The following is a 10,774-nucleotide window of genomic DNA, read 5'->3' on the forward strand; positions in this document are numbered from 1 at the left end:
GTTTGGGGCCTGATCTACATGAAACTATGTTTCAAAGCGAAGTAACTTAAAAACATCTGGGATAAGTAGTAAAGTGTTCAGGGTTGGCTTTTCAGGATCTTCTGGCTGCCATGGCTGTTTGAAGTTGGGGAAGGAGGCAGACGCAAGTAGAAATGAAACAATTGCTCCTTAGGCTCATAGCTGAAGCTGGAAAGGGAGGTTATTTGAGCGTTCTGTCTACACTGCTGTGTCTGTGAGCCTTTTCATAATGAAAACAGGATCAATCAAAGACTAAAATACAGGGGTTGGGGATTTAGCTCAGTGGTAGAACGCTTGCCTAGGAAGCGCAAGGCCCTGGGTTCGGTCCCCAGCTCCGAAAAAAAGAACCAAAAAAAACAAAAAAACAAAAAAACAAAAAACTAAAATACAGCCACTCAAAGACAACTACTAGTGAAATCTTCAGACATCTGTCACCTACCATTTCCTGTGTTTGAAGACATGCCAGCCTCTCCACCGTCCTAGCTTCCTATGTGGCCTGGCTGGAGCTCCAGTCCTCACAGCATTGTCTGGAACCTTGGATCAGCAACTGATAATGGGGTGTATGGAATCCATGGAGACATAGGGTAGGCAAGGCCAGCCATGAAGGGTTGGACGCCAGCCAGATGGTAAGCTTATCTTCCTCTCTAGAGCTCCAGACCATTTGGAGATTCTTGGGGCTCCCCAGAATTCTCTCTATAATTCTCCTGAATGCCAAAATCACCCACAATTAGTTTCTTTTGTTACGACCACGAGTTTGATAGGTAGAACATTGAGAGTCATTTGCTTGCTGACAGGGTTAGAGGGTCAGGCTGTGCAAAGTACTTGGCAACCTGCTTTGTCTATTTTGCTCATGGAGGATGTGTTTATGGCAAACGCAGGTCCTGACACCCTCAGTCCTCAAACACCTTCGGTGTTGTAGCAGGGATGAACTCTCTCTTTCGGTGCCTCTCCCACAGTGGGCTGAGATTGCCTCAGTAGGGATTTCTTGAGGACATCTTGGTCTGTAAGACAAGTAGGATGGAAGGGACAAGGTGAGGAGCCCAGCACTGCCCGCTGCTTCCGTTAGACGAGACACTGAACCTCTCTGAGTTCCCACTAACGCTCTCATGGTTTCATAGACACAGTAGTTATCGTTTGACACGTGACACCCATGGCTCTTCTTATTCTCCTGGGGCTGATTCCCTGGGTACTCCGCAGTGTGCATGATGCTGTGAGTTAACACAAAGGGTAGATTAGAGCTAAGACTTGTCAGTGCAGGTGAAACTCTAGAAGAGCTGAAACTCCTCCTCTGGGCACCCCGGCACCCCCTCTTCTCACACTGCTTTCCATGCATGGACTGTTTAACCCTTTACGCTTGTCACGTGTCCTATTGCTCAGGTGTTTAGGCTTGATGACTGGTTAGACAGAGGCCACCTTCTTCTGCGTGAATATGACCTTATTTTTCCATTATCTGCATAACAATAACTTTACTATTCCAGGAGAATCTTGCCCAGGCAAAGAGCAGATTATTCATTACAGGAATTTCCCCAAAGACCCATGGGCTCTGGAGTGGGAAGCATCAGTGACTGTCAGTGAACATTTCACACCTGGGACCTTCGAACCCTTGGCCGTGCTTTTTCCTTCAACATGAAACTGTTATATCTGGTCCCAAAACTAACAATGCCTCTGAGTTTGAAAGTGTCTCTCCTCTGAAATCAGACAGTAGTTTTCAGTGAGACCTGCCCTCTACCCCCCTTTCCCCCCCAATCTTGCAACCAGTTTTAGGGTCCCCACCCTGCTGCTGGTTCCTCCCAGCTCCGCCTTTGCCAGCTGGAAATGGTGCTGAGAGAGCCAGGGCTCCAGATCAATGGCCACAAGCCTGCCAACATCTCTTCTCTCTGGAGCAGAAGTCCCAGAGCACTCCTCCCGGAGAGCTCTTAAGATCACAATGGCCCTATCTGAGCCCTGACAAAAGCCAGGCCATGAGACTTCCGGGGCCAGGATGGTCAGGGTCCTTCACATGCTCTGAGCGTGTGGAGCTGCTCTTGGGTGTTGTGGAGACACAAATAGGCAGCCATGTACACAGAGACCCTCATGACACTTGGCTGACTATGAATACAACTCCTCCCACCCCTCAAAGACTTCCATAGTTAGTCATGATGGGCAGTTTAGAAGACCTAAAGAGAGAAGGCTCTGACTTCCATCTTACTGACACTCTTGCAGAGGTCCTGAGTTCAATGCTCAGCACCCATGACAGGCACTAAATCCTACCCCTCTGACTACCACAGGCACCTGAATCACACGTACATACGCAGACCTCAACACATTCTCTCTCTCTCTCTCTCTCTCTCTCTCTCTCTCTCTCTCTTTTTCTCTACACACAAACACACACACACACACGCACCACACATAACACACACACACACACACACACTTAAAAGTTAGATTTTTTTTTAAAGGTCTTTCAAAGGGTCGCTTCTAGCTTGACCAGACACAGGGTTTGCTGTTCAGCAGGTACCTGCTGTACGAAGAGGTCCCCAGGAAGAGGTCCCCAGTGACAAAGCTAAAAGGGGATTTAAAGGAAAACATTACCAACAACCTTCAAAGGGCTTGGTGGCGCTCGCTCATAGTCCCATAACTCAGGGAGCAGAGGCAGGTGATTCTCTATAAGTTTGGTCTCCTAATGGGTTCCAGGCCATCCAGGCCACACAGTGAGACCTTGTCTCCAAAAACAAACAAACAAAAGAGAAGACAGCTTAACCCTGAATCAGCACTGGACCCAACCGCTCTCCCGGAAGAAGTCATTCTCTGGTCCTCACAAAGACGCACTTGTCTCTGTTTGGGCATGCCTGGCGATGGATCGTAAAGTGCTGTGAAGGTTTGAAAAGTCTGGCCAGACTTTTTAATGTGGTGGCTTTGGGCGGACCTGAGTCTCAGTCAGACCACACGACTGGAAGCTCCTGGCAGGAGGCACAAACCTCACTTCCTTTATTTAGTGCCATTGAAACTTAAGGCTGAAGCTTTCAGGGGAGGTGAATAGCATGGGACTGGGTTTCATGTGATTCCTCCACTATGGCTAAGATCTCAACCCTTTGCTCTACGAAATAAAAATATGGCTAAGTTTTTAAGCCAAATTTTATCTTATTTATTATTATTGTGTATGATGTTGGGGTAGGGGCATGTTATGTAGCCTTCAGGGGTCTAGACTAGCTATGTAGACCAGACTGACCTTGAACTCACAGAGATTCATTTTCCTCTGCCTCCTGAGTGCTGGGTGGGATTAAAGTAGCCAGTATATTTTTGTTTGTTTTAACATTATTTCTTCTTTGTTCATTTGTTTTAATATTTCTCCTCCTCCTCTTCATCATCATCATCATCATCACCATCCTCCTCCTCTTCCTCCTCATCATCATCATCATTATGTGAGTTTGTAAGCACATGATGGGAGTGCGGGGCACTTGCATGTGTGGTGGCTGCCTGGAGGTTAGAGGACATATTTGTGGAGTTGGCTGTTTTCTTCCATCCTTGTGTGGGTTCAGGGAACCACTACTGCACCAAGTGCTTTGCCTGCTGGGCCATTACATGCCCTGCTTCTTTAAAAACATTTTTTAAATGACCTTTAAAACTACCTTTAAAAGTCACTGGGCATGGCAGCTCATGCTTGAAATCCTAACATTCTTGCCAAGCGGTGGTGGCTCACACCTTTAATGCCAGAAGTCAGGGTGGTCCTGTGACCACCTCCCCGTGCTAGTGTTACAGGCCTGTGGCTTAGTTCCTGATGCTGGGTCCGGTAGGCGCGGCTGCAGAAATGCTCGTCCTGGTTTGTAGTGTCAGGTGTGTTTGATAAGTACCACTCTCTACTTAGGGTTACTATTGCGATGATGAAACACCATGACCCAAAAGCACATCGGGAAGAAAATGGTTCATTTGGTTTTCACTTCCACATCACGGTCCCACTGAAGTCAGGACAGGAACTCAAACAGGACAGGAACGTGGAGGCAGGAGCTGATGTGGAGGTCATGGAGGGTGCTGCTTTCTGGCTTGCTCCTCGTGTCTTGTTCACCCTGCTTTCTTATAGCACAGAGCTTCTCAACCTGTGTGTCACAGTCTCTTTGGCGAACCTCTATCTCCCAAAATATTTACATTCTGATCCATAGCAGTAGCAAAATTACAGCTATGAAGTAGCAATGAAGATAACTTTATGGTTGGGGTCACCACAACATGAAGAACTGTATTAAAGGGTCACAGTATTAGGAAAATTGAGAACCACTGAAATAGAACCCAGGAACTTCCAGCCCAGGGCTGCAACCACCCACAATGGATTGAGCCCTCCCCCATCAATCACTAAGAAAATGCCCTACAAGCTTGCCTACAGCCTGGTTTTATGGAGGCATTTCCTCAGTTGAGGTTCTCTCCTCTCAGATTAGCTTGTGTCAAGTTGAATAAAAGAAGCCTGCACAACCACTAAGGCTTAGTTCTTTAAGATAAAATCCGTTATGTTGTCTGGAAATGCAGAACCTCATACCAGCCTCAAAAGAGATGACCAAGAACCCAGTTTTCAACAATCTGCCCTGACGATTCACGTGCACAGTCCGAGAAGCCCAGGGACTAAAGCAAGCACTTCTTTTGCATTGAGACAAGTTGCAAACTTCCTTCAGGCTCACCTCTGGAATCTGCTGTCACCCACAGACGTAAAAATGAAGAACGACACCTGCTGTGGATGGTTGACTTAATCCCAGACTGCAAGTTACTTTTTCTTTGAGGTCAGCTTGCCAGTGACAGATAGCTAACTATCTGATAAGCTCCTGATCCCCTTCCCACCCACTCTACGCTGAGAGGCTCTGCTCTCAGCTCTGGCTGTCTGCCCTGTGCTCCACCATAGTACGGTTCTTGGTGGGCCATCTCTATTCCTAAGGGGCTCTGAGACAGGCCCTAACAGGCTTATTTGTGTGGCTCTAGGCGTCCTGGAGAATAATTCTTCATAATGCAAATGAATGAGTGAGACTGAGAGTCCCACTTCTCAGGAGGGAAACACACACAGAATGGCAAGTTTCAGTTTCTGTAATGTTCCCTTACGTAAAATGTGGAAACAACCTGGATGTTTTTGTCCAGGAATGAGAGGCTGGGGGATGCATTTTGGGTGGATCTGAACAGAGTCCTAGAAATCGAACAAAATTCTACACTAGGAAGGCTAGGGAAGATGTGGGGCTTGGGACAGGAATGCTGTACCTTCCTGCTCAGTCCTGGTTCTCATGACTTAATCACTTCCAGGAGATGAGGAGTTTCAATGCAAGCCCCCCCTCCTGCTCTCTACCCTTCAGCAGAGCCAGGACTTAGATTGCTCACCCTGGAGTTTGTTTCCTCCTTTAGAGAAAAACTCTTCCTGACGGAAAAAACCAGTCCACCTGCCCTGTCAAGGCAACGTGTCCCAAGGCAGCGTGAGGCAGAGGGAACAAAGGAGGGAACCAAGGAAGTTGCTCACATGACTTTAGTTCTCTCCGGCTGTTCTTTCCCTATTCCCCCAGGCTCCTTTACTGCTCTCTCCCAGTCCTGACAGACCTTCGGCTTCCAGGAGAAAATCCGGCATGGAAGGATGGGTTTGTCCTGTTTGAAACTGTCTCATTCTTTACTTAGAAAACTGAATACTTTCTACAAATTATTTCTGTCCTAAAATTTTCTCCAGCCTCCCAACCAGTATGATGGAGGCAGCAAATACAGAACCAGGGTGAACTTAAGTGGTTGCTGGGCCTAGCTCCCTTCAGGGTTTGTGCATGATGTCTTGAAGGCCACCAAGATGGGCTCCTGTGATCCAGAAGAGGACCCTCCCTCTGTAACCATGGAGGGTGACATCCCTACGGAAGAGCTGCTTTCAGAGATCAGGCCACATCCTCTTGTTCTGTTTCTCCAACCTTCCACAAGAACCAAAGGATGTCTGTATAGGTGCATCTTGGTTTTATATGACGTGCTCTTGCTCAAGTAGTCCTAGCTGGCCTTAGACTCATGGCAACCCTCCTGCCTCAGCCTCTCACAATGCTGGGATCATTGGTGTATGCTAGCAAAGTTGGCTTAAAAAGCTACGTAGGAAGCACCTTTCTAAAATCAGAGCCAAATTTCTATCCTCTGCTCTTTAGGGTATGGGAGTTCTCTCTCTCTGACCCTCCCATTTTCCCCATAGTAGAATGAGCCTTAATCAACACTGCTGTGAGCTGCACCGAACACTTATGCTCAGGCGCTCTGGGGCCCAGAGCCTGGGTACCTGACAGAGAACCCAGAGGGACAGCCACAGTGCTTACATCCAATTGACCGGGGCTGCAGGGATGAGACATGGCTGACTTTACCTAGTGCTTTCTGTATAAGAAAGACACACTGGGTGCCGGCTCCCTTTTGGTATAAGAAAATGACCATCCTATTTATTTGACATCGAATGTGGATCCAGGATACTGAAGCATAGTAGAGGCATTTTCTTAGCTCTAAGGTGAGGTACATCAAGTGTAATCATTGTACATTCATTGGCTGCCATCTCCTTCCTTCCTACCACAGCAAGAGTTCTGTCCCAGGGACAAAAGCATTAACTACCAAGCACCTAACTGCAATCTTCACAAGTGTCTGACTTATTGTGAAATCTGCTTTGGCAGTAGAGTAGAGCCCTGTGTGGAAGATTCAAGCTTATCCTCCCTGAGACCACAGTGACGAGATGCATGGCCTTATGGTTAGGAGCCTGACAAAGAAGGTACCCAATGAGTGAACCCGCTTCCTCTTGGGGAGTCCTGCACAAGCTGTTCTCTGGATTTCTTATTTCCCCTGTGAAACACAGGATGTTGTACAATAGCTGTGTTTTTTTTTTTCAGCCCCAGATGCCCGGCACTGTCTTGTGTTTTAGCCTTATGCAATGTCTGCAACAGCCTAGTCAATGAATAAGAAGTCTCAGAGGTGACATCGCCTAGGAAATGTCAGGACAGTACCATTTCCAAGCCCATGGTCACTCTTGAGGACTTTCCCAGTTGTATCAAGCTAATTCAGCAAATTCCTCTTGTCCAAACTTAAGTGCTATGGAGAAAGGGGTTCTGTAACAGCGTGAATCAAGGAGAAAACGGTGCCAGTGCCTTCAGAGACAGGGCCAGGTGGCTTGCTGGTACCCCAGCCCAAGGTTGGCATTTCCTGTCACCTTGAAGCAGCCTCCCTCCCACACAGGGGTGTTAGAGGCTGCTGAAAAGCTCTGCTGGGCTTACACAGGAGAAGCTGCTCTCTGAACTTCCTTAGCTGGCTGGAAACAGTCACCCCACCCCCTCCGGCCTCCAATCCTCAGGAACAAGCAGGACAATGCTGTCTGTAAAAATCTGTTTAATAAATATACATCTTAGAAGTACCAAAATAATTACCAACAAAATACACCATATACAACATTTACAAGAAAGTGGTACAAATCTCAGCTGGGGATGACTTAAGCACATACCACTGAACACCTGGTTCTTATGTGAGACGGCACACTGGGGTCAGCTACGGTCTATGGCGGTTCAACCAAAAGCACAATAAATAAAATGTGGTCCTTTTATCAGATTCTGGAAAATCACCTCCAAAAAAAAAAAAAAAATCCCACAAACATGAACCTTAGGAGACATTTCCTTTGAATTTCAATGATCTGTTTCCCCAAATTTCACAAGAACAACAGCTGAATCACCACAATAGAATGCTCGGGGCTAGGCGCTGTGTGCTGTGGTGCTAAGTATACCCTTTCTTATTTTTTTTCTTTTTTTTTCTTTTTTTTTTTTTAGAAAAATAAAACTCTATTTGTACAAATATACAAGTCCACGTTCCTTTGGCCACTTTCCTCTTATAACGTCAGACGCTGGCCTCCAAACACACAGTCATCGTAGGGCAACTGGAACAAGAGAGGGAAAAAGGCACATTAGATTCCTAGAACTTCGCTAAGCCATTGGGATGGTGGGAGAGCTGCTTCTGCAAATAACTCCTATTCCTGGACTCTCTCCTCCTCAGCCTAAACAGAACTCATGCGCCGGGCTGTAGGAGTTCCCTTCACCAATTCTCTCCTTTAAAAAGTCTAAGCTATTGCAGGGGCATAGCTCAATGGTAGAACATGTGCCTACTACCACGTGTTAAAGCCTGGGTTCAATTCCCACAACTCCCTCTTACTGCCCCATTCTGAAACCCAAAAGGGTAAGCTATTAAAGCAAACCAGAGACACGTTCTTGGGATCCTGGCTTTGCAAGCTGAGATTGAGAAGTTGAATAGCTCAGGTCCCTATGATACAGAACAGCTCTAGAACAGACCTAGGTGTGGTGAGGGAGAATGGACCACTCTGGCAGTAATGAACACTCACCTCATCTTCCGTGAATTCTGACTCCGTGTCATAGCTCTCCTCATCCTCACTCTCGGGCAGCGTCTGAAGATTTTCCAGGGTCAGCTGGCCTAGCTGCTGCTGTATCCGGGTGCTTGGGCGGCCCCACGTAAGCTGGTAGGGGGAGTAGCCTTGGTAGGTTACTCTGTTGACATCAGCCCCACACTTCAACAGGAGCGAAACCAGGTCAGGATTCTGCAGGTCCACTGCAAGGTGGAGGGCTGTCCGGCCATTACAGGGCTCCTGAAACCAAAGGCAATCAGAAGTGTTTATCTGGAAATCTGCTCACAGTAAGAGCCAGCCCAGCAGAGTTTAGGAGGAAGGGGAAGTACTCACCTGCGCGTTGACATCAGCACCCAAAGTCACCAAGTGCTCCACGATGCCCAGGTAGCCATGGATAGAGGCTAAGTGTAGACACGTGTGGCCTGGAGGATATAAGACGGAACTGTAACCACTTGTTTCAATCCTCACACAAGTCACATCTCCTTTCTTGGGGACAACCACAAACGACCTCAATTTTGAAGAACTCAAAAGTCTGGGTTCTCAGTGAACGTCATGTAGGAATCATGGAGAAGACTTTTTAAAAGTCCACACTGCCTGAACTTCTTATACGTTGAGGCGTTTTAGCTCCAGGCTAGACTCAAGGGGACCCGTCTCTCCCTTCTCTGCATCCCTGGATGGACTGGCAGACCTACCGTTGTAGTTGGTGGCCTGCAGGATGGAGTGGAGATGCTGGGGCGTACAGGTCTGAGTCAAGACTGCTACACTGGCCAGGCAGCCCTGCTCACAGGCAAGATGGAGAGGGGTATTTCCTCGAAAGTCTCGGAGCTCAGGATCACAGCCAGCTTTCAGAAGTGCCTCAGCAATTCCTGGCTGGTTGGTGATCACAGCCAAGTGGAGTGGAGTCTACGAATGGAAGAGGAAACAGAAAGAGCCTAAGCCATGGAGCAAACCCATAGTCTTGAGTTTCCTGAACCCCAGACACCTATTACAGAATCCCCTCCTCCCATTTGTCTACAGGAGATCAGGCAAACAGGAGGCCCTACGTGGGTCATAAAGACCTCAACCAACCCTTGGGATTTTCCTTCTGGCTCTAAGACGTTGGCTAATTTGAATGTAAAAGGCCAGGGCAGATAAGGACGGTGACTGTTAATTTAGAAACGCTTTGGGGGCGACTGAGCTTCATCTAACTCCACCACGGGGTCAAAGAGGGCACAGCTGGGCAAGCGCGCACCTGCTGCAGGTTGTTCTGGAAGTTGAGGAAGGCCAGGTCTCCCTTCACCTGACCAATCACTTCCATGGTCAGTGTCTTCTCTTCATGGATGATTGCCAAGTGCAGGAACCTGCGGGATGACAGGGAAACCCCCCAGGGGTGGTGAGCGCACTGCGTGGGGCCCCCGAGAGGCGCGGGCTGCGGGGGATTGCGCAAGGCCGGGGTTTCTGGAGGCCGCGGCCGCGGTGTTTTCCGCGAGGTTATTATGAGCTGAGTGTTCCTGGCAGCCGCCCAGGGACTTTCCGTGCCCCACCCCCCTCCGGGCGGGCGCCGGCCAGACCGGCCCGCCCTCCGCCGCCCGGAACGCCCTGTACTTCCCCTCGCGGCCGCGCGGCGCCCGGCGGCTGCGCGGAAACTCTGCCAGGCCGGGACTTTGCGTCCTCGTTGCCGCCCCGCCCCCGGCCTGCGCTCGGCTACTCCGGGTCCCGGGAAATGGGGTGGGGGGATGGGGAGGCAGGCGGCCCGGCGCCCGCAACTCTGTAGCCCGGTAGCCCCGTAGCCCCGCCGTGCAGAGCCCCGAGCGCGCTGCAGGCCCCGCGCGACCCCGCCCGTGCCCATGCCCGTGCCCGTGCCCGTGCCGGAGCCCGCCGCCACTTACGAGTCTCCGTCCTCCGTGAGCTGCTGCTTCCAGGGCTCGGCAGCCAGAGGCGCCTCCTGCGGCTGCAGGCGGATCTCCCGCAGCTCCTTCACCATCTGCTCGTAATCCTCGTCCTTCATGGAGTCCAAGCCGCTGTCGTGGCGGTCGTCCACCAACCGCTCCTTCTTGAGGCCGTCCCGCGGGCCCTCCATGGCCCAGTCCTGGCCGTGCCCAGCTGGCTGAAACATGGCTGTGCGGAGCTGAGCGGGTGCAGGGTGCAGGCTGCTGGCAGTTGGGTGGCGAGTTCAGACTGTTGTGGGCTCGGCAGCGCCGCCTCGGCGCCCTATAAACGCTGGCAGGGGATTTCTCAGGGGCGGGGTCAGGCGCGGGGAATTTCCAAGCCAGTCAGACTAGAAAAAGAACTGGCTCGTCCTCGACTGAGAAGCCTAAACCCAGGGCCGGGGTTCATCAGAGAAACTCCCTACGATGAGCCACTGGGGTCATGTACAGGGAACTTTTTGATGAGCCCTGAGTGGCTGGAAAGTCCTCCGGACCAGGCCCCCTCCCTCTA

At 49.9% G+C, this 10,774-nt stretch overlaps 1 protein-coding gene across 1 annotated transcript; it reads right to left on the reverse strand.

The window, feature by feature from the left end:
* Positions 1–7,320: 7,320 nt before the first annotated feature.
* On the reverse strand, positions 7,321–10,565 carry Nfkbia (NFKB inhibitor alpha). Its single transcript, XM_032907754.1, has 6 exons — positions 10,225–10,565; positions 9,588–9,696; positions 9,049–9,259; positions 8,690–8,778; positions 8,336–8,596; positions 7,321–7,876 (listed from the first exon to the last, which is right to left on the reverse strand). Exons 1-6 carry the CDS (start codon positions 10,449–10,451, stop codon positions 7,829–7,831), a joined length of 945 nt encoding a protein of 314 aa, XP_032763645.1. The 5' UTR covers positions 10,452–10,565; the 3' UTR covers positions 7,321–7,828.
* Between the last annotated feature and the right edge of the window lie 209 nt (positions 10,566–10,774).

This window comes from Rattus rattus, chromosome 7 (assembly GCF_011064425.1).
Source record: "Rattus rattus isolate New Zealand chromosome 7, Rrattus_CSIRO_v1, whole genome shotgun sequence".
Lineage (NCBI taxonomy): Eukaryota > Metazoa > Chordata > Mammalia > Rodentia > Muridae > Rattus > Rattus rattus.

Bases quoted from the DNA above. Each gene is read 5' to 3' on its own strand.
- Nfkbia (XM_032907754.1), bottom strand. From the start codon at position 10,451: ATGTTTCAGCCAGCTGGGCACGGCCAGGACTGGGCCATGGAGGGCCCG. The intron at 8,779-9,048 runs GTAGGTCTGCCA...TATATCCTCCAG, and splicing joins GCAGGCCACCAACTACAACG to GCCACACGTGTCTACACTTA. The intron at 8,597-8,689 runs GTGAGTACTTCC...CTTTGGTTTCAG, and splicing joins GTGCTGATGTCAACGCGCAG to GAGCCCTGTAATGGCCGGAC.